The sequence below is a fragment of the Lonchura striata genome, chromosome 1A, assembly GCF_050655825.1.
Source record: "Lonchura striata isolate lonStrDom1 chromosome 1A, ASM5065582v1, whole genome shotgun sequence".
Lineage (NCBI taxonomy): Eukaryota > Metazoa > Chordata > Aves > Passeriformes > Estrildidae > Lonchura > Lonchura striata.
In genome coordinates this window covers 28,824,625-28,848,100 of record NC_140741.1, presented here as the reverse complement: position 1 = coordinate 28,848,100, position 23,476 = coordinate 28,824,625, and the positions used below count along the sequence as shown (strand labels likewise).

The window sequence follows — 23,476 nt, the reverse complement described above, 5'->3', positions numbered from 1 at the left end:
CTGTTTCCAAGCTGTTTGGAATGTTGGTTTAAACATGCAAGTGTGGTGCTGCTGCTGCACACGTGCAGCCTCTTGTGAAGCATCCCATGCAAGAAGCTATCTGCAGTTTGGGTTTCACAAATGCCCACTAACTCCTAGCCCGCAGCAGTGTGGTGAGGTTCATTGGGAGCAAGAGCAGCAATCCCTTCATCATGTCAAAGGGCTTTGCTTGCCACCATGGCAAGAGGCTGAGCTGCAGCCTTCAACCTTCTCAGATAATGAGTCTGTACTAACCAAACATTGTTCATATTCACCTCTACCTCAGATGAAGATTCTTCAGCAGAACCATGAGGTTCACTTCTGATGACAAAAACCAAAGTCCTCTGAGCCTATAAAGTGAATAGAGACCATTACTGGAGAGGTTTCCACCATGTTAGCTTCTGAATTTCCAGCATTAGCCATCCTGGGCTATTGTGTCCAGTGTGAAGGATGCTTAAACAAAAAGAGGGAAGCAGAGAATATATTTAAAAGCCTCAGTTCTGCAGGTTCTGTAGCAGACATTCATTGCATCCAATGTCAGCTGTGCTACAAGCAGGACATGGTTAACCTTTCTTGCTGTGAGGCACTGGCTCAGCAGCTCTCAGCAAACTTGGGATCTCACTGCCAGTTAAAATCTCAAAATTCTACACCACCAGGAAGTCCTGCTCCTGCATAACTGTACTTCAGGAACAGTTACCTTCTACCACCATACTGAAAGGCAGGAACTCATTTTTGCTAACTTGCTGCAATGAACTTTTACTATAAGTTTGGGGTGTCCTCAATATGCACCCAGTTCTGATAAACCTATTTAATTTGGATGTGAAGTATTCAGCTCTCCTTAAGAGCACTCAATTTGGAGACATTATCAGGTCTATATTAAGCTTGATTTGCAATAAGGAAATTCTTGTGAATTTGCATTTTTCTCAAGCACAATAATGCATTCTCTTCTCCAGGAAACAAAACAAACAGCCTCAGACCTCAACAGTTAACAGAAAATTTAGTCACTTGTGTGAAAACATTTAACATTCAAGACTGTTAATCCCCTAAGATTTGTAACTCTGTTTTATGTAAACATCTGAAGTGACTACTTAATACAGTTTAAGAATCCTAAGCATTTTTTACAAAACTATGTAAAATGAAAAATAAGTAACTGTTGCCTGGAGTTCATTCCAAATACTGAACTTAAACACATTCATTCCTTGTCCAGAGTTCAAAGCACAAAAATACATTTAGTGTAAAATAACATGTATACTTTAATAAGGACAGATACCTTTAAATAAGGGTAAAAAAGCATTTCACTTATGTATAATACATATATTTATTATTTTAGCCATGATTTTTGTATTAAAATTCTTGTATTAGTAGTGTTACTACTATTACAGAACACCTTAGGACATCCCTTGATACGTATTAATATAAACAGCACCATACAGTCCAGCAAAATTGCACCAGACTGGATTTAGTTTTAAACTCTCTTCAGTGCTAACAGTCAAGAGCTGGGACTCTCTGGTTAACTGGCCTTAAGAACCACATTTATTATAGTTTTATTGTTCTCAAGCAGCAAATTCTCCAAAGTCCTTCAATAAACAATCCCAGGTGTTATGTTGCTGGTTCTATTTTGTCAACCTCTTCTTTCTTTGGACTCTCCTCTCGATTTTTACCCTGCTGCAAGGTATACGCTGATGGGCCCATCCTCAGGATCTTCCCACTGCCCAGGCACTCATCTCCCTTGTAGAACACAGCAAACTAGGAGATAAACACAGGGAGAATCTTTATAGCAGCTGCAAAAAGCATGGTGAGCAACTGCAGGCTGTGCAAGACCTGCTGGACAGTGACCAATTTTTATCTGTTGTGTCTAAATCTTAAAAAAAAACAAAAAACAAAACAAACAAAATCCCCCAAATTACAGAGGAATTGTAGGCTCACACGAGTGTAAATTTATGAACATGTTGGTGGAAATTTCGTCATTAACTTCTACAAGGCTATCTCAAAACCCTTCAGTTACTGAGGCAGAGTGGATTGTGCTGAAAAGTTTCCCTTCCAAAGAGGATGACATACATAACATCATCTGCATCTTCATTGGACCTTCCCCACAAAACTGTGCCCAGCCTACAGTGGTACTTGTCAAAACAAGAAGGGGACTAAGGACTATGGCAGCAGACCATCAGCAAGGAAGCAACGGGAGCTCCCTGGTGTGCTCAGCAGGCTCCTGCAGCAGAGGGGAGCCCAGACCTGCCTTGCCTCACTACCTGTCAGTACAGAGCCTGGCCACAGGCTCAGCAGCTCCTGGCACTCAGGGGCTTTTCCTGCCTCTCACAAGCTCTTCCTGGATTTTTCTCAGCTTCTCTCCACTACAAACAGTTTTTAGATAATTCCCCTCCTGATGTGTCCCACAAGCCCCCAAGTATCAGGAAGGGTGGGTAGAACATATGCTGGGCGAAGGGAGGCAGGGAATGCTTGAGAGACAGTGTGCTGCAATGTGATAGAGTATCTTTATACTGGCAATGTTAAAAGACATCCCTTTTAGGCACAGCACCTCTTCTCAGCTCTGAAATTCACCAGACAGAGTCTTACTAAACAGGCTTGCATACTAAACCCAAATTAAGGGAATTACCAAATTACTGCCTTTTAAAATTTATTTCTTGCAAACAGCAACAGTTTCAATTTCTGCATATACAAACAGAGACACTTCCATGTATTTCTAAAATCTGTAAGCAAGTTTCTTAGATTATACACATAACAATAGATCCTTTAAAACTCGAAACAATCCCCCTTAAAATAGTGGATAAATAGTCAAAATAGAGCTAATCACTCTCACATACAAATAAATTAATTACTTTGCTCCAGCTAATAAAAAAGATACTCTGTTTTACTAGCCAAATAAGGTAAAACACAAAAATTGAAGGAAAACTACTTCTATTAACTTACCTGTCCAGGTGTGATAGCTCTTGCTGGCTTCACTAGTGTTACCCACACACTCCCATCTTGGTTTAGAGTCAGGACACAAGGCACTAGAGCAGAAAATGATCAAACACCTGACAGTTAACCATTATGTCCATGTTGAAGAAGAAAAACCAAGGCTAAAGAGATCTATGTCAAGATACTACTGTAGAGAATTGTTTTGTAAGACACTGCAGAATCAGGAAGGACAAGCCAAAACCTATCCACTATTACTGTAGAACTACATGACCATGCTACCAGAGTTTCACAAACTGAGTAAGACAAAAGAAAAAGAAGGTTTGACTACCCAGTGCCATCTGGTGCCGAAATCTGAAATGACATTCCATCATCTTCTCTCTGACCAGCTCTGCCGGAGGCTCCTCTGCTATCCAGTGCACTCGGTTTGTCCGCAGGAGGTCTCTGTACAGAGCAGGGTGATCTCTTGATGGTGCCTTAAAACACATTTATTTATTGCTGATGTTTTTGCCAAAGAGCATGTAACTTGTAAAGTGAAGCATAAAATGCAGAAGAAGCATCAAGCCATAGCAAAATGAAGGCAATAAGCAAGAAAGCAAACACTTATTAGCATTTAAATTAGGCTAAAGCAAGCCTGAATGATTTGTCAGTCTTCTACTCCTCAGAATCATGTCTCTCTTCCTGTATGCTTTTCCCTCCAATTGCATTTCTGCTTTCTTCAGGCTGGGTTCAGAAATCTGACCTTCTTTATCCTATCTCAACAAGATGCTACCTGCCTCTTCTCCAACTTCCCAAATGAACACGTCCCCAGCAAAGGCATTGCCTTTGACAAACTCGCTTCAAGACATAATTTTTTTTCTTAGTGCTCCTGTCTGTTTCTTCTCAATTCTCATTTGATTGATTTTTGCAGTCCCCTGCACTGGCACATCAAAAAGTAGCAGAACACCTCATTATAATCACATCAGTATCCAGGAAGAGTAACAACTGCATGAACAGGAAGAAATATTATCAGTGCTAGCAAGCTGCAGAATTCTGCATCACTTCATATGGTTAGCCATTAACATACCTATTATTTTTTACTTATCATATATGTTTTGCCTCAGTTTTCAAAATTATAAAACCGTGTCACTGTCTCCTCATTCTTTTACTAGAAAAACAAAACAGCAATATATCATAAACCAAGGTAATACACATTTTATAAACTACATCATAATAACTAAGATAAAACACTCAAGCTTTAGAGTAGAAAATGAGAGTTCAGAGATTGGCTGATTCTTTTCAGCATTTGCCCTTTGCTTGGAAAAGCTCGATGTCAAAATCTAAAACAACTTGGTGCTCATGAAAAGCCTGTTTGGAAAAGATGTTTCACATCTGCTGATGCTAAGCTAGTTGGTTCTTGCTTCCCCCAAGAGGAAAGCCAAGAATTCTGCCCAGGTTAGGCTCACGTTGCAATCAGAAGCAGTCACAAAATGCATGCATTAGTGCATTAGTCATTTGCAAACCAAGTGTTAATTAACTCACCACAAAGACATCTCCAGTCCTGACATCCTTGTCTACAACAAACCAGGCATCCTTGAGGCCTGCCAGCCGAGCCCTCTGGCCTATTGTAAAGAGGAACCAACCTAAAGAAATATGAAAATGGAATGCTGCTAGCAACTTTTCAACTCTTACTCTCAGAAGAACACATTAAAATCATTTCCCTAAAACTTTACTACTAAACAAAGAGTAACAAACCAAGCTGTCTTAGAGAACATGGTCAGCCACAAACTAAACTAAAATCTACTTGAAATCTCATCTGTCCCTGAAATGCAAACTAAAGATTACACCTTAATTCATTTCAACTGTGCCATTCTTAGGTCTTATAAAAGACATACACTTATTTATTTCAGTTTCAATTTGTGGGTTATCTACCAATGAGTCTTGCCAGTCTCCCTCACTTTTATGTACCAGTATTATTACCATAAATTACTTGGGAGAGCAATTCAGTTCTGGCAGCTTAAATTGAGGACAACACAGGAGAAAAGTTGAGGTGCCCATGTTTGTCCTTCTGTGCATCACTGAGGTGCATTTTCTTCTGCAATGTTTAGGTACTAAAGAATATGGAACTGAAGCACAGTCATTTTGAAGGAATTAAGATGAGGTATTAAAATAACAAGTACTTAGTATCAACAGGGTAACCCTAATAATTATTTGCTTTCTTGCAATACGGAACAAACAACCAAGAATCAATTGTAGTTCAGGGCTCTAATATTGTATACAGCAAATTTTCCATGGTTTAACAAACTGTGTAAAACCTGTAGACTCCTTTGGAATTTCCCAAATTTGTCCCTCCCAATATAAGTGGTATTGTTCCATTTATCTAAAAGTAAGTTATTAAGGTAGGTTAGCCAATTACCTTTGTGTCTTCCCATCACCTTCTTATCTTCAATGGAAATGAAGTTACCTGGTTGAGGTTCCAAATACTAACAGAGAGGAAGAGGTAAGTCACAAGACAGCCCAAGAAAACCTCATAGTATATTTCAGATTCTGTCACTACATTCTCTCAAGGATGAAAAACAACTCTTCAAGAAGCAAACTCTGCCCAAGCAGCTTACTGACTCCTTGATGCTGCTCTCAGAGAAAAGCAGGAAGGGCAGTCCCTATGAGCAGTAATTCTAGGCTTCACATCCCCTATCCTCACATATGTCAGGAGACAGCAGAACCCAGCACTTTGTTTCTCTCACATTCCAACTATTTGGCAGAGCCTGGCAGGTACAGGAGCGCATGTTCACTTCTTTTGCTCCAGAAAATGAGTGACAGCTGGTAGAGGGGCAAGATACTTTCTACAGGCTGTGGCTGTCAGCTTCTAACTAGGCCTGTAGCTGCAAAGGGAGGTGGGACATTGCTACTTACAGTGGGCCACGAGCTGCTTGAGATTTTTCTATAGATAATCTTTTAAAAACTGAACACCAGAACAAAAAAAGGTTGTCAGAGATTTAGTGTTGCTTACCTCAAGAAGGAAATTTTCAAAGTTTCTTTCACCAATGAAACAGACCCCCATACTCTGAAAAAGAAACATGGAGTTGAATATTCAAAAGCAGAGGAAACATTTGAAATCATGTCTATTAATAATCTGTCCATGATTTTTCCCCTCTCATGTATCCCAAACTATCCTAGGCATCTCATAAACAAATCCACATTTGCTGCAACACAGGTAAGCGAATTCTATACAGAATCAGTGAGAGCTGTAAGCACAGAAGAGGGATAATGGGAAATGGAACATCTGTTCAATAAATACATTAACCTTGCTGACTAGGTTGTATGTATATTAAAAACAGACATCTCTTTCATATTAAAGTACAAAAGTAACAAAATGATACAATGATGGTCCATCTCTTGAGAAAAAACCTTTCAGAACCAAATAGGCTTTTCTCTTCCTTCCAGTGACTGCTGACATTCTTCAAACCCTCATTTACTAAGGCTGAATAATAAGCACAAAAAGCAATCAAGACAGCATCAACAATGTAACTACTGTCTGCATTAGTTTTTAAGATCAACTCATGAAGTCTTAGCTCCCAGAGAACCATAACTTTTTTTTAAAAAAAGTAAATGTAGACAAACACTGTGATCCAATTTCTAAAGACATACTGAGAAATGATTTTAAGTGAGGAAGCTCTTAAAAGCTATGGAGAATAAAGAGCAAAAGCTTCTCCCTTGCTGTGATATGTGAATGTTTTCTTTTAACATCCTACACATTCACTTTCATCTTAATTCTTCTGAGATGCAGCAGCAGACACAATACCTGCAAGCTAAAATACACAACTAACCACAAGCTCCTAAAAATACTTTTAAGGAAGTAGTCAGCTATGAAAAATGCTTCCCAACCTATTATATTATTATTTTCCATCAGAAACTGATGGGTTGTCACAGGTTGAAGTTCAAAAAGTTCAAGAAAGTTGTTTTAGAGAGAAATACAAATCAAAAGAGTGTTAAGTGTTACCATGCCTCTTTTTTCTTTAGCACATGATGAAGGTCATGTTCTGCTGCTATCTTCTTTACAAAACTTTTTGTTAAATCCCCTAAAGGGAAGATGGTTTTCCTCAAAGCATCCTGTGAAATCTGACTTAGAAAGAAGGTCTGGTCCTTAAAGAGGTCAGCCCCTTGAAGGAGTTTCACAGCTGCAAAGTGAAACACATAAGGCATTTCAACATAATTACAATTAATAGTTCGAATTGATTTTGTTTGACCATCAACATTTATGATTTACCATTTTCAAATACATGTTAACAAAAACATTTGTATATTTTCTCATCACTAAAAAGATCTAGATTTTGTACCGTGCAGAATCCCACAAAGACTTACACTGCACTGCCTCAGTCTATTTCAACAGTGCATGTATCACTGGCAAGGACATTGGCAATATAAAAAACAAAAACAACTTTCACATTTCCTGTGAAAGAGAATGAAAGTTCAAATACCTTGGAGTATACAGTTCTTCAGAAACACTGTTTTGTCCTGAAATCACCCTACTAGAAATCAATGATTTGAGCAATCTGTGGAGTTATTACCAATACTCAGAGATGAGAGTATGACCTTTTTCTTTAAAACAGATGAAATCTCCTGATTACCCAAATGAAATAAAATTGGTAGTTTCACCAATCATGTTCTGCCCCCTCTCTTTAAAATTAATGGCTCTGCTGTTGTCCAAACACTACTTATGTGTTTCTTGACTCTGACACAAACTAGAGGCCAACAGTGCAGTTACAACTGGTGATACAAAATCTCAGTCACAGGGCAAGGAAGCCCATCACAACACACAACATCTGCAAACCACAGTCTGCCAGATATAGATCAGGGGTCCAGCTGGGGCCACTTCAACTTTCCAGAGGTAAAATTAAAACAAAGAAAGAAACAAACCCCTTTAAGTTCAGGGGTGGACAAATGAAAGCAGGGAATCTCTAATGTAAAATCATCACTGCAGCAGCTTCGCATAGCTTTAGTTTACAAGTTTTTTTCCCTTTGGGTATAGCATGCTTCTCTCCATATATCAGACATTCATCTGACTCTTAAAACAAGAAAATTTAATGCTTGACGAGTCAGGGCCATTTTCAGTAATGTAAATACCTTTGTTTAGCACAAACAACCATCTACAAAGGCTGGGGTTTAATCAGTAATCATTGTGCATAAAGTCACAAACATCCCTGGATTCTTTTAAATATAGTTTACATTTCTTTTTTATATGTAGGACAAAACATGAAATGAAGACACAACTTACTATTTCTAACTTCAAAACGGTTTCTGAAAAGCCTCTGTGGTCTTTTAATATGTTTCTGTTGAAACACGTCCTCATCCTCCAGTGAGGTCCTTGCATAATGCCCGGTTGCAATTGCATCTGCTCCTATTGGAAAGAAAAACCAAACCTAACATAAAGGCACAAACTTGAAGATCCCAGTTGAAAATACAATTGCAAACATACAGTAAGAAAAGCAGAAAGCAACAAAAGAAGAAAACCTATAGAGATGTCTTATGCTGACACTAATTGTACTCCTGCTATTTAAATAATGCAAACTATTCACCAGCATGCCAGAACTAGTGCTTTTGTACTTTAAGGACCACCTAAGAATGTAAAACTTAATGGTCAAATCCCTGAAATAAATCTGTTCCTACACATGAGCAACCTAATCTAGTGGAAGATGTCCCTGCCCAGGGTGGGGGAGCTGGACTAGATGACCTTTAAACATCCCAACCTGAACCATTCTGTGATTCTTTATGTAAAAGCAATCTTAAAACAAAATATTTTGCAATGACTGACACACAACTACAGAGATATGATTTAGCCATGCACATGAACTCAAGTATTTCTCCACCTTTTAAAGAGTTTGTTTCCTTTAAGCATTTCCATGGCACACACCCTGTACTGACACACTTGAAAATGCCTTACCAAGGTTATCCACAGCATAATGCAGAAAGTAGTTGAATTTAATGTGCTTGTTACACAAAATATCAGGATTGGGCGTCCGTCCCAATTCATACTCTTTTAAGAGGTCACTGTAAAATAAAGACTCAAATGTCTATCAGAATCATTAACATGGATAATACTATCAGAAACTGGACAGTGTTCAAACATGAGAAGCTGAGTCCCAGTCCCAGAGAAGACCCAGTCACCATAAACATTTTATGGCATCAATAAATTACGAATTACATTTTGCTGTGCAAAAAAACAGTGTTTGGAAGATTTTCTACAAAGTGCACTGAGGACAGGGTCAAATTATCACTTACAATCTTGTAACCCTGCTTTATTAAATTAATATTCCCTCTGGGAAGATGTGGCTGTCCACTGTGCACATCCTACTCATCTCTCACAGAATACTTACCTTCAGAATTAAACAACCCTATTTAGTTATTCAGTGGGACAATATGGTGGTACACACCAGGAGTGTCTCAGCTGAACAGACAGTAACTTCAGCTGAAATAATGTCACTACAAGCAGCCACTCATGGGGCTTAGGGACTTTTTCCTGTCTTCTTTTTTTTCCCCCTCCTAGAAATTCTAAGTTTCTCAATGTTGTAGTTTTACCCTGCTGCATAATTACTTACAAAATGCTGAAATAATAACGAATGAATTTAAACCAGCATACAACACTACCCTGAGATATCAAAGGGCCTTATCACTGCATCATTTTGTTTGTCAGATTGTTGTCAGTAGCCACTGCACTCAAGAAGAACTGAGAACACAGACTGGATTTAAAAGAACAGCAGCAATCCTATTACTTGGTTTTACTTTTCTCCATCTGAAATAGAATCAATCAATTGCTTCTTCCTTACCATGTGACACTACATTAAAAAACAGAAAATAAAGCAACATATCTCTTATTTTCTCTAACTCCTTTTTAAAAGTTATAAATTCAACAACTTATACTAATAATTAAATCAGCTGGGTCTATCCAGAGCTGCCTCCCTCTTGCAGGCTCTCACCTGACTCATGGTACCCTCAGAGTTCTATAAAGGAGTCACCACAAAGCCAACCTCACACCAATTCAGAGCTTCTAGTAAAGCACAGAACCAAGGAAAGGGCAATGAAGGGTGTCTACTGGATCTCTCTCTGACAGAATGAGCTGGAGCAGTCTTTGCATAAACCATGAAAATACAAGACCTGGAACTGTTCTCATGATAAAAGGTGTTTTATGGTGAGTAACTCTTTAAAGAGAGATCCAGAAGAGGAGTAAATTTATGATCAGTGATGACGGTAAAGAAAAAATGATTCTGGAACAAACTGAGACACTTAGAATGTTAGGAAACACTGTACTAAAAAACCCCAAGCAGTTTTGTAGCACTTACTCGTTCTTTTACACCAAAAGGGGAAAAGCAGAGTTATCCTCCCCAGAAAAGAGCTGTTCTGCTGTTTTCTTCACTGACTGTCTAAAAGTTTGGTGCACAGCTTGATGTCATTTCAACATGCTGTACAAGTAGCAGGACCAGGTTATTTCTCAGTTTCATGTAAGGTGATAACAGCACTACTTCAAGGGGGATGACGAAGAACAGGGAACAATTTTTATGTACTTATGTCCAGTGCATAAAGATAAATTATACTGCTATACCAACGTGCACCTTCTTGTCCTACCTTCCACAAAAATCTCACAGCTTTTCCTATGTAGAACTTTACTTAAAGTGCAACAAGTTCACAGAAAATCTGAGCACCCTCTTTAGAGAACAGTTTCAGATTTGTTCTAAGTTTAAAGAAGTAAGGCTAGATCACAATCATTTGAGCTTAACTGGATTCAGCACACATTATGTGTACAAAATGCACTGTGTAAATTACACACATATAGAATAACAGTACCCTCGTTAAATAATTTTTTTTTCAAATTACAGTAAGGTTGAGCCAGTACATCAGCAGCTGAAGAGATAAGCTGCAACAAAGCAATTGCTACACACTCACACAAGCAGAAATCTCTAACTAAAAAAGAAAAATAACATATTAAAAGTAAAATAAAAATTCTGACCTTCAATACAAACAAGACAAAAAATAATTCCTCAATACTTAACAGGCTTCAGGGCTTTTAATATGAATATAATATAAATTACCAGCTATTGTAAATATGTTTCTACCTGAATACTTCATTCCAGTATTCCTTCACGTAGGAAACCTGGTGAAACGGGATATCAAGTTTCTGGCACACCCGATAAGCATCTTCACAATCTCTGTCAATGGAGCAAGCTCCCTGTTCATCCAGAGGGTCCCAGTTCTTCATAAACACACCTGTCACCTGGTAGCCTATGAAATGAAGGCAAGAATTACTTAGAAAGTTAAGTTCTTGCAGCCTGGACACAAAGCCTGTGTTTCTCAAGAATGGCTCTAATAAGCCATTTATCATCTGCATCTTACCAAAGATACGAGCAACCCTGTGCTACATTTTACAGTACAGCTACTGCACAGCTGTTTATTTCTCCAGGTAACAGCTAATCCCAGCTCTTCAGCAACCTAACGCGACGCCAAGCCACAGCGCCCGCCCGCTCTGTTCCGGCCGCGCCCTGCCCTGCCCGGCTCCCCGGCCCGGCTCTCCGCGCTGCCCTGCCCGGCTCCCCGGCTCTCCGCGCTGCCCTGCCCGGCTCCCCGGCCCGGCCCCCCGCGCTCCCCGGCCCAGCTCCCCGCGCCGCCCGGCCCAGCGCCGCCCGGCCCCGGCTGCGCGGGGTCCAGAGGGGACGCGCGGGCCCCGCGGCACGGCGCGGGGCCGGGCCGCACCGCCCCCGCTCCCTCCGCCCCGGCCCCGGCCCAGCCCCGCACCCCGGCGGCGCAGCAGCAGCGCGGCCACGGCGCTGTCCACGCCGCCGGACACGGCGCAGGCCACGCGGCGCGCCCGGGCCGCCAGCATCGCCGCCGCTTCCGCCCGCCCCGCGCTGCCGCGGGCACGCGCCTGCGCGCCGCGCCGGGACCGGGCCCGGCCTCTGGCCCCACCGGGCCACCCACACACCCCACTGGTGCTCGGCCCGACCGCTCCCACTGCCCTGAGCCACAGCACCAGCACCGTCAGTCAGATAAAGGAAAACCCAGAAAACTCCTTCCTGTGACTGCTTCACGTCCGTTCCCCCTGAATAAGCCGAAGTTTATCCCTGCTGGGGGCAGCTACGACTAAAGCACCTGGCAGTAATAAGTTGTTATCTTCTCATTGCTGTTGATTTATTCTACTGTCATTCAATACTAAAATGTTTGTTTCCAAACTTGCTACATCACTCTGAAGCCCACTGTTTTCTAACCTACATATTAGCATTTGTTAGTGAAACAACAGAAAAGCATGCAAATAAAAAGTTACTATTTTGTACAGGTTTAGCGAACAATTCATTTATTTTAAATTAAAACTTTGTTGTACATAGAGGAATCAAATGACAATCAATAGGAGGCAGGCTTCCAATTCAAACTGGAATTACAATTCCAATTTTTTTGTCTTACAGAAACATAGTTAAAATACATCCACTGCAGCACATCCATGAATAAAACCATTATCAAACTGGATCAAGAGTGTTAGAATTCTATTTTGTTACTGAAGTCCATCAGACAATCTACAGCCATCTTCAAAAAATTACACAAATGAGGAATAACACCAAAACCACTTCAAAGATCACAGTTGCTAAGAATTCTTCATTTCAGTTCAAATTCAGAACTTCAATAGAGGGGAATCCAGATTTTCTTTGTTTACATCAGGGCTCAGAGTGATAAGAGGAGAACTGAAATCAATCAGCTGAAAGAAAAGCATAAAAATTTAGCTATTGTAGTCAACTGTGGTACATACCTACTAGCAGCTATCATCTCTGTTATTCTCAAGTACTTTTCTTGTTTAGGGTTCCTGTTAGTATCTACAGGACAAATACAAGCACCAAACTCAAGCTTTTGTGTTCAGGTTTTTAAAAACATGCTCATTCTTAGACAAGCACAAGCTTCTCAAAAGGTGGTTATTTCCCATACTTACCTCAAAAACCTAAAAGCCTTTTCTAAGTTTCACTACTATGCACATTCTTGTGACAGTGCCATCCAGACAGGACACAGAACTTCTGAACTCCTCTGAACATGCCCCCCAGAGTTCTGCAATACTCCTCTTTTGACAAAATTTGAAGGGCCTGGTACTCAACTGAGCCAAACTACACCTTTTGTCAAAGGCTGAATCCTCATAGTTACTAGCATTCATCTGACAATGATCTAAAGGCATCTACCTTCAAGGCACTAATGCATAAAAATGCTTGTAAAATTTAGATTCCAACAGCACACATCTTCCAGCTAAGGAAAGGATTAGGAGAGGAGCCAAACAGGAGAGATATCTTTTCTTTTTTGATTGAAATGAGCTGCTGCCAAGAACTGAAAATGAGCAAGAAAGGTTAATCAAGAGTAAGCATGCCAACTCTACTGAAGACAACATTAACTTCCTGCTTCAGAACAGTTTTATTCTATAACAACTGCTTTAAGTACTAAGTTCTTTCTCCATCCTCCTCTTTTCCTATTTACACATTGCTCACTGAGCTCTAGTTCAGAACACATTGTTTTTAAACATGACATTCTCTTAAGGCCACCTAATTATGTATATAATATTGAGATAATATTAAATAATTCCTCCAGTATTGTGGAACTGCTCTGCAGACAGTTGACATTTTTCTGCTAACATAACTTGCACCAGATGATTTGAGTAAAGCTTACCTTTATCTGCCCAGGTAGCACAGGCTTTGCAGAAGTACTCTTACTCACTTCAGGAGTATTGGAAAGGTCAATCAAAGGTCTACTTTCACATTCAGAAGCATGTGGGAGAGATTTATCTGCTCCAATATCTATCAGTAAAGCCTTGAAAACAAAAACTCAGGTTTTCTCCCCTGTTCACCAAGTTTCCTTCATATACATTGAGGCAATCAATTTAGCTTATACACCTTTAATAACCACACATCAGGTTTAATTTACAGCTTGGAATTTTTCATGCAGGATTCAGTGTAAAAACCTCAGCTCCTACTCTCTGGCATCACAGGGAAAACATGGTAAGGCAAAGCAAAAGAGATCCCTTCCCTTGGGGCATAAAACAATTTTTCACTTAAAAGTATAGTTAAATTTAAAACAGAAGATTAGTAACCCTCTTAAATGATTTAACTACAATTACTGTGCAATGTTATTTAGCCATACAAACTATTCTCTACAGCTTCACACTATAGTTATCCTTTTTTCCATTTTAACTATCCCATACATGTACTAAGCAATTCTGAAACACACACTTATGCAACCAAGTAAGCTAACAAGGAACACACTGATATAATACCATCGTGTAATTAATCCACAGGTTATTCTAAACCTCAGTATTTATAAATCAATAAGCAATTTTTCAGGTTAATATTTCAGAACTACAACTTTAGTCCTTTCTTCTTAATGCCTCTGGAGTGCCAGCTTTCAACATGAAGCCACTACATTCCTGAGAGAAGGGAAGTGTTCACTGAACTAATTACTTGATACTTAAGTTTCCTGCTATATATGGACTTTGGGGTTTCATTCTCCCTCACTGTATGCAGATTTGCACTCCTTTTAGGTTACTGAATTTAGCTATGGCAGTGTTTTGGGTTTGGAAGTTTTTTTTCAATCCCTGAAGGAGCTTATGACTGCAACACTACTTTTCTAACTGAACCTACAAGGACTTCACAGTACTCTTCCAAAAGTGGAAATACAATATACAGTCTGCAAGTACTTGACAGTGCATTTGAGACGGGAACACAGTGGAAATACTGAACTATATTCAGTGCTAAATATAGGCAACTAGAGGGTGCACATGCTTACAGCCAATTGGGCATCACAACATGAAAAAAGACATTGAGCTATTTGAGAACACCCAGAGGAAGGCAACAAGGAAGGTGATGGGCCTGGAGGGGAAGCCTTGTGAGGAGCAGCTGAGGGCAATTGTTCTGTTCAACCTGAAGACGAGACGAGGGGAGACCTTACTGTGGCCTCGAACATCTTCATGAGGGGAAGCAGAGGGGCAGGTACCAATCTCTTCATTCTCATGATCAGTGACAGGACTCAAGGAAACATCATGAAGCTGAGTCAGGGGAGGTTTAGATTGGATAGCAGGAAAAGGTTTTTCACTCAGAGGGTGGCTGGGCACTGGAAAAGGTTCCCCAAGGAAGTGGTCACAGTACCAGCCTGACAGAGTTCTAGAAGTGTTTAGTGTATTCCTGGAGTGCCTGGTGCAGGGCCAGGAGCTGGACTTGATGATTCTGATGGGTCTCTTCCAACTCAGAATATCCTATTATTTCATTATTCTAACACATTTTAACTTCATGTATACCTAAGTGGTTTCCCTACTTATCCCTATCTTGAAATAATCCAAGCACTTTACTTAGCAGTTTTGTAGGAAAATACATTGTCATTTCTTACCTCAGGTTGTTTCTCTTCAGCCAGCTCATTTTGTACTTCTACCTCTTTTAATGCATTTTCTGCTACTTCTGTAGTACCTTTCTCTGGTGAGAAGTTAAGTACAAGAGGCAGCACAGCTGGAGGAGATGTATCATCTTCTGAAGATACCTGTGTCTTACTCTCTTGTTTCTGTTTAGAACTAGGGAAAAGAGCATCAGCAATAATTGAGTTCTTTAATCAGCATTAACTACTAAAGACAGAAAAGCCAATTTCTAACCTCATTGTCTCCTTTTTTACTTCAAACTTTAATGACCAAAAAGCTTCCCATATTTTTATCTAAATAAATGCTAGTTACCCACAAAATACTTCATTCTGCAGAAAAAGTATAGCCTACCCATGCAAGAAAAAGAAGGGGTTATGAAGAATTTAATCTTACTTGACATTTCCATCCAGCCTAAACTTCACACAAGGTATTTTACTTGTTTTTTTCTAAACTTGGAACAGCTAGCAAAGAGGCATTGATTTTGTCTATCACTGAGCAACCCACTTCAGTCCCTGCTGAAAGAAAGTATTGACACTGGCTGAAGGACTAGAAGCTGTAATCTGATCACTTTGATAAAGTCACTGTAGACAGAATAATTGTTTCCTTGAGAGAAAAGACTTTGAGACATCTGGCCTAAGTAACATGACACACTTTTCTAGCCATGAATCATTCCTACTTTAATACAGTTCCTCTCCACCAGCCACAAAACAAGTCTGCATACATATATATCCCTTGTCAGAAGATGCTGGGTGGATAAAACAAAGAAGGCAACACTACTTTCACAGGGAAAAAAAAAAAAGATAAATAGAATTAAAACATGAGTAAAACTGCTCAGAAAATAACGTTCAAGTCAACAAAATCCTTGGCTTTTTGACTGATGCTTTAAAAAGTATCATTTTACAGACCATGGGCAACAATACAAAACAAAAGTTAAAAGTAATATGCATTTTAATCAGCTATTTCACTTCATCAGAAGGCAATAGCAAAATAACACCACAGCATCAGACACAAGACTTAAAATTTCTCCTTTGCTCAAGAAATACAAGTAATTTCCTATTAAAGCTGTAATTCTTTGTGCTAGATATTAACTCACTTCAGTATGGCTTAACCATTTTACTAGTCACAAGTTATAAATTTTTATTAGGCCTACTCAGCTTTTCTGTGCTCAAATGGTACAACATACAGCAGAGGCCCTTGAAACCCCGGTCATCACTAGAATTCACTAAAAGGCAGTTTGCCTATAATACTGATTTCATACATGAAGATTTCTGTCTTACCCAGCTGTAAAAGTCTTTTTGGCAGAAAAGCTGAAGCTCTGCTGAAGAGATGCAGCACGTGCAGAAGGCATTCTTGGTACAGTTTTAGGAGTCACTGCTGGGAACCCTGAGATCTGACGTACAGGTGTAGGTAGGCCAGACCGCTTCACACTGGCCGGAGTCATGGTGGCAGAGTTCTCAGGAAAACAAAAACTCTGCAAGGCCTTATCTTCTGAGGCTTTCATAGGAGTGCTGACTGCCATAGCACTAGAAGAGGAACATGCCTTAGCAAATACCTTCTAGAAACTGTTTGAATAACACTATTGCACCAAATTATAGAAATCCATTTCCCTCTGGTCAGTAATGGAACAGTAGTCACCTTAAGGTTGATAATCACAGTATAGTACAGGCTTTACTTGATAAGAATTCTTCTATTAATAATTTTAGTCTATTTAGCACTGCAAAGAAACCTCTTCTGAATAGAGCGGGAGGCACTATTTGGTTTAGTGTTGGGTTTTGATTTGTTTTAAATCAGTTCCAAGAGGCATCAATGCATCTAACTCTCAAGTGATTGGACAATGAAGTTAGCACTTTTAAGACTGTTGTGACACCCAACCATGATGCATGCTAAGAAGGATACCTCAGTGCATTTGATTTTCAGTGAAGCCCTACCTTCCAGGTGTGCCACAAAATGTTAATCCAAGAGATGGTGCTGCTTTTGGTACCAGTTGGTTTTGTGTTGCATCTAAAGAGAAAATTTTTGTTAATTGCTATCAGATTCATATTTATTTCCTTTACAGCAGATATCTTTTAGTTAAATACTAATTCCTTCCCAAAGGTTGACAGAAGGGTAATGAAACAAATAACAAGCCTTCAAGGTAACATTTGCTTTTAATAATGAACATAGAAGACAGGTCATACGAAGTATGTGCTTACCTTGAGTCTTCACAGGAGCCTTAGTTTGACTTGTGGAAACAGACAAAACTCTAGCCTTGGGCTTTGGACACAGGCTTCCTTTTGAACTTCCATCTTTATTCTGCTGACATAGTTGCTGCAGACTGGAAACAGAGCTTGGTCTTCGAATTCCACTGCCTGCAGCCTCAGATGATGCTGCAGAAGCTGAAGATTTAGCCAGGCTTATGGCACTAGGTATTTTGGGAGTACTAGCTGATCTCACTTGCTTCCTGGATTTCTCAGTATTGGCAGCCACTAGAGATGACACTGTGGTAGGTCTGAGAAGGGCCAGCCTGCTTATACCAGATGAAAGCTTAGAGCCACTCACACTGGCTTTTGATGACATGCTTGATTTTCCTGAAATAGAAAGTTGTACTTCAATGATTTTTGACTAAGCAGAGTAATTATTCTAACATAGGAAAGAAAAACAGCAATTTACAGCACTTAAATTTAGGTTCAAACAGTTGAAGTTTAAGGAGAATATGTACGACTACTTTATTTATTTCTGAAATTTATTCCTCAAATTCTTTAGCAATTTTATTTTATAGCTTTCTCACCAAATTCCTGAATTACTGCAATCAAGTGAAGGAATACTCTTCAAGGAATGCCAGAACAGCTTGCAGATTCAAATTACTTCCAGCATTTACTCCCAGCAGAGCTGGCCCTGTTCCCCTAAGCAGCCTTTCAAGGAGGTAACAGTGCGAGTTACACTCATTAACACCACCGGCTAAACTACCATACAAGCATTTTCCCCAGATTTCTGTAAAGTTCTTACTTTTAGTCTGTAGGTAATTTCATTAACAGGATAAATCTTGATAAGACAGTTCTACTGCATAAAATAGTTTATACTAAGCTTTTAATATGTTATGAATCTCCCAGAAAGAAGGTGCAAAATAAAAATTTGCTCAAACTCGGTATTTTGATAGATATACAAGAACTGTAGTCCTTACATCTGTCAGTACTTCTAGGAGACTCTTTTCCTGACCCTTTGAGGCTTACTGAAATGGTCAAATTCATGGTCTCAACACAGTACAAGTCTCTTGGCTGTGTTATCTCCCTAAAGGTGTTTTTCCCATCCACTTGAGTAAAGCTCATCCTTCATTTAGGCTTACAGAAACATGGAATAATGCCTCCCCCTTCCTTCCAAAGTTCAGTTGTTTTGGTGTTTTGTGTTTTCTTTTAATTCCAGTCAGACAAGCTTAGAGCATTCAGAAGCTCAGGTTCTTGGCTAGAACAGAGGAGACCATGCATAAAGGAAAGAGAACTCCTAGGGCATTGCTTCCTTTCTAGCTGTGTCAGATGCCCAGATGTAGGCATCAGGTTTGTCAAAATCTAGTCAATCTACAAGTTATGGATGTCTAACATTATCTTTAGTCCACAGGGATTTACTGGGCTAGCCTACAAAATTTTATTCTCCATAAAAAGTATTTCTTAGTGCTTTAATGTACTGAATACCATTAAGATATTTCCAAATCCAAAGTCCAGAAAATGCTTAGCCAAAATTGATTTGTGGCACAAATCTGTAGTAAGAGTGATTACCTGTTTTGCCTATAGGAGAAATGGGTAAACTTGAATTAAGACTTGAGTTCATGCTCGAAACTGATGATGAAGATGATGATGATGATGGAGTCTTCCTTGGGAGACCACTGGCAACACGAGGACATTTCAGATATGTCATCTTCCTTAAGCCAGGCTGAATCAAAAGCAAAAAAAAAAATGCCCTATTTAACACATTATTTTGCCATTATTTGTCTTGGTATTGTTACTTTTCACTTGTGAACTTTAGAGGCACTCCTTAACTCACATTACATTTTAAGAAGTGAATTTTCCTAGAAACAAATCATTGTATCTGGATTATTAAATAGAATTGGGACATCAGATCTAGGAGACAAACAGTTATTTTTATTCCTGCCACAAAATTGAGTATGGACTTAAAGGAATTAGGAAAAAAGAGTCAGCCTAGGCACCAGTATATCAGAGTCATGTAATTTCTATAGGTGATGGTTCTTAAGAAGCCACTGCCACATCTTCAGTAAAATCGGTAATACATACTAGAGCCTAAGCTATAAAGTGTAGAGCAATAAAATCCAAGAGATATTCTATTAAAAGACTGATTTGTGCTCACAAGGTCACTTACACAACTGTTTCCTTGCTATCCCAGAATACATTTCCATTGATAAGGATTAAATAAAGCTACTTTTATACATTAAATTACACATGAAGTGTAACAATGTAGTAATTTTACCAGCAACACAGCAGTGTCAGAAACCAGATAGAAGAGAAGCCAAAAATTATAGTATTAACAAAACCAGAATACAACAGGAAAGAAATTTACTTGCAAATGCTTTACACTGTCGTAATAAACAAAGGAATTAGTTACTGTACCATAGTACCTGCCCTCATTTTTTGTTCTATATATGTTTTCTGACTGAGGATCTTATAAGGTAGAGAAGTATCAGAAGATTAAAGTTTGGTTTTAAAAATAAAAGATTATAGACAGGTTCAATATTCCTAAAACACAGACTTCACTTGAAGAAAACGTTGACCAGCACCAGACTTTACCTTGTCAATTGCCAACAAATTGCTTTTTCCAGTAGATGATGGTTTTGCCACTGGCAATTTGCCAATGGCCTTTGTATTAGTTTCCTGCTCCTCTGTCAGGGGTAAACTGGCATTTTTTGTAGGAGACACACAAGTTTTAACAGGACTTCTGTTAGGAGGAGCAGAAAGAGCGCATACTTTGCCATCTGACACAAGTTCATGTGATGCCTTCTGAAAACAAGGTGGGAGCTGACACACTGGGCTATCCTGCACACAGTATGTGTCCCGTTTAGCAGGCCTGGGACTTATTTCTATGTTTTTGTTTCTCAGTATCTTCAGCTTTGACTTTGAGTCCTCCACAAATGTCTCTATAATCTTGTTTTCCTGTTCTTCAGATTGGCTTATTTTGGTCTCCTCATCCTTGCTTCCAGTCTGTATTTGCAGTGCCAACAAATGAGCTTCTTTGAAAATTTCCACAAATTTCTCTCCTTGAAGTGGGCTCCACATAATTTTATCATCAAAAGCAGACACACACTTTTTTGCTTCAATACTGGCAGCAATACATCTTTCTTTGTGTCCCATAGGTCCAACAAAAACTTCATCTTCATTTCCACTACAAAGAAAAATAATTTAGCCCAGCACCATACATGCGTCCGTTTTGAAGGGTGTACTGTACTTACATAACTTACCTTGTTGAAGAGAGTGAAAGGTCAAAATCAAACTTTTCATCACTCAGAAGAGGAAAGTCTGAAACTATAAAAAGGAATTTTGTCACAGCATGGATTTTTAATGAAAATTATTGCATTATGCTTTGACAATTTGGTGAGTGATGTCAGCTGGCAAAAAAAGCTTTAGCTACCAAATTTAAAATACTAAACTCAGGAAAACATTTTAGGTTCAAGAAATTTAAGGTACAGTTGTGAATATGAGCAGAATTGTGAGATGCTCAAATATCATGAAATAGCTTAATGGTAATTTCTAAGCAGCTGTAACAGCAACATGGAATGCAGCTTATCAGCAGCCTCCAATCAAAATGAGTGAGAACATGTAATCCAGAGCTATGTGACCATGCATTTGTCCCGTCCATCAGTACTTTTATTTTTCAGGTTACCACAGAACAGTAGCAGGAGCCAGTGAGAAAGATTACTTTTTTTATTAGTTAATCTATACACTATGTAAATCAGCAGCTGCTGGATAAGGGAGGAACTCAAATTAGATCTATAGAAGAGTGACATCAGTCACTGTTATACAAGCTTGAGCACCACGCTCCACAAGCTCCTCAGGAGGCTTCTGAGCCTGGCAACAGCAGCCCATCCAAGGAAGTGAGTACACACAATGTGATATAAGGCAGACAGATGTCTCTGATCTGTCATAACCTATGACACAAAATTAACAAAATTTTTGAGTTATATGTTGAGTTATTCTCTACGTGGTATAGAGAATAACTCAACATGCTTTCCACCTACCATTGCTCATGCAAATATCCAATTTTTCTTCAATCATATGACTCAGGCTATCTACCGACATTTCTTTTTTTTCTTCCATAGTACCTGGAAAACATAGAAGTAGACATGTAGTAGGTTTTAAAAAAGCACAAAACCAAACAACAGGGTCACAGGCTTTGAGGATACTGCTGAATTAGTGAAGGGGTAAACAGTCCCTCTGAAGACTCTCGTATTTAGGGACTGCCACACAGAATCACAGGATAGTTAGGGTTGAAAGAGACCTCTGGAGATCGTCTAGTCCAATCCCATACCACGACAGGGTGCCTGGAGCAAGTTACACAGGAACGCCTCCAGTGATCAGGAATATCTCCAGAGGAGGCTTCGCGACCCCCCCCCCGGGCAGCCTATTCTGCTGTTCTGCCACCCTCGATGTAAAGTGCCTATTCACGCTGAAACGAAGCTTCCCGTGGTTTAGTTTCATTTAGTATCGCTTCCCATCCTGTCACTGGGCACCACCGAAAAGTTGGTTTATGGGATGCCAAACAGCTCACCATCCCACCGACCGCCCAACGCCCCACCTCAGGCCAGCTCGCACAGGTTCCCCCTTTCCCCGACGGGAAACGGGGAGTGGCCCCCGGGCAGCCAGGAGCCGGGGCTGAGGGCCGGGCCGCCGCCGTTCCCCCCGCGCTCACCGCTCACCGCTCACCGCTCACCGACACCACGCGCGAGCCGCGCTCCCGCCCCGGCTTGGAAAGCGCGCCCCGCTCACGTGACTCGCCCCGCGCGCCCTCATTGGCAGGTTCGAAGGATACACGGAACCTCCGGTGCATTCTGGGGCTTGTAGTTACAGGGGCGCCCAACGGCTGCTCTGCCGCGCCGCCCCGCCCTGCCCTCGCCGCCGGCCCGGCTCTGGCCGTGGCGCGGCGCCCCCGCGCTCGTCCTTGCTCAGCCCGGCCTGCCCGGCCGGCCTCGGCAACCGCGGTGTGGCAGCGGCGCAAGGGACGGCCTCAGCGGGGTGTGGGCGGCGCCGCAGGGCTCCCGTGCGGCCGTGTCTGCAGGCGCTGTGCCCGTTCTTTGCTTTCCTTGACTCCTTTGCTGGATGTGGCTGTCCCAGCAGCTTAGCTTTAGAAGTGAAGCCAAACGGAGGTTCAGCTTGGACATTAGAGGAATTTAATCGCAGAAAGCGTGCCTAGACATTGGAATGGGCTGCCCGGGGTGGAGTCATCATCCGGGAAGTATTCAAGGGAAGACGATGTGGCGCTCAATGCCACGGTCTAGTCAAAGCTGTGTTCGAAGGTTGGACACAGAGGTCCTTTCCAGCCTAATGGATTCAGTGATTTTGTGAAGGGGATATATGTCTAATCCTAAAATGGCATAAGGAATAATGAGATCCATGGATGTCAGTCCCAGCTACAGACTAATATTATCAGTCCCATTAAAGCAGCCTGACTGTTAGAATAGTTTTAAAAGTAGAACCATGTTCATAAAAAACACTAGGAAGACACAACTCTTCACATTTCTTCTAACATTTAATCTGTGCAGTGCTTAGGCTTTTCTCTTCATGCATGCTTGGTATGAGAAATTGAGTTCCAGTGATGTATTCTATTCTAAGTATTTTTAGATTACTAAATCAATAAGCTGGAATTTATCAGCTGAATAAGAATAGTTAATCATAACCTGCAGATTTTGATGCAGATAAGATATTCTCTAATCCTTTCTCCAGTCGACCATTTGTCATTTTTTTACCTTTCATGGAGCCCTACATGGAGTATGCATGTAATGAGTGTATAGCAAGTATCCTATTTATTGGCAAATATGCACAGTAAATGGCTGGGACAAATAGGTTTCTGCTGAATATTAACATGCTCACCTCACACTTCTCCCTCCCTTGAAATGACACCAGGCTGGCAGTGGTCAGTTGCATGGGGAACTGTCCGGCTTAGTTGCTTCTA

At 40.4% G+C, this 23,476-nt stretch overlaps 2 protein-coding genes across 8 annotated transcripts; both read right to left on the bottom strand.

Annotated features, from left to right (window-relative positions):
* Nucleotides 1–991: 991 nt before the first annotated feature.
* Nucleotides 992–11,812, bottom strand: TRMU (tRNA mitochondrial 2-thiouridylase). Of its 3 annotated transcripts, none has more exons than XM_021524833.4 (11): nucleotides 11,698–11,812; nucleotides 11,022–11,187; nucleotides 8,855–8,961; nucleotides 8,189–8,311; nucleotides 6,919–7,091; nucleotides 5,924–5,977; nucleotides 5,330–5,396; nucleotides 4,456–4,556; nucleotides 3,266–3,410; nucleotides 2,947–3,029; nucleotides 992–1,764 (listed from the first exon to the last, which is right to left on the bottom strand). In XM_021524833.4, exons 1-11 carry the CDS (start codon nucleotides 11,783–11,785, stop codon nucleotides 1,618–1,620), a joined length of 1,254 nt encoding a protein of 417 aa, XP_021380508.2. In that variant the 5' UTR covers nucleotides 11,786–11,812; the 3' UTR covers nucleotides 992–1,617. The 3 variants fall into 3 exon arrangements, with proteins under 3 accessions (XP_021380508.2, XP_085424478.1, XP_021380507.2); XM_085568352.1 differs by lacking the exon at nucleotides 11,698–11,812 and adding an exon at nucleotides 11,299–11,321; XM_021524832.4 differs by lacking the exon at nucleotides 11,698–11,812 and having other exon boundaries at nucleotides 11,022–11,449.
* Nucleotides 11,813–12,236: 424 nt separating this feature from the next.
* Nucleotides 12,237–22,369, bottom strand: GTSE1 (G2 and S-phase expressed 1). Of its 5 annotated transcripts, none has more exons than XM_021524830.4 (11): nucleotides 22,231–22,369; nucleotides 21,546–21,629; nucleotides 20,769–20,832; nucleotides 20,101–20,692; nucleotides 19,078–19,231; nucleotides 17,521–17,895; nucleotides 17,257–17,329; nucleotides 16,606–16,851; nucleotides 15,307–15,484; nucleotides 13,597–13,737; nucleotides 12,237–12,649 (listed from the first exon to the last, which is right to left on the bottom strand). In XM_021524830.4, the coding sequence occupies exons 1-11, from the start codon at nucleotides 22,352–22,354 to the stop codon at nucleotides 12,566–12,568; spliced, it is 2,115 nt and encodes a 704-aa protein (XP_021380505.4). In that variant the 5' UTR covers nucleotides 22,355–22,369; the 3' UTR covers nucleotides 12,237–12,565. The 5 variants fall into 5 exon arrangements, with proteins under 5 accessions (XP_021380505.4, XP_085424473.1, XP_085424474.1 ...); XM_085568347.1 differs by having other exon boundaries at nucleotides 22,103–22,268; XM_085568348.1 differs by having other exon boundaries at nucleotides 22,217–22,268.
* Between the last annotated feature and the right edge of the window lie 1,107 nt (nucleotides 22,370–23,476).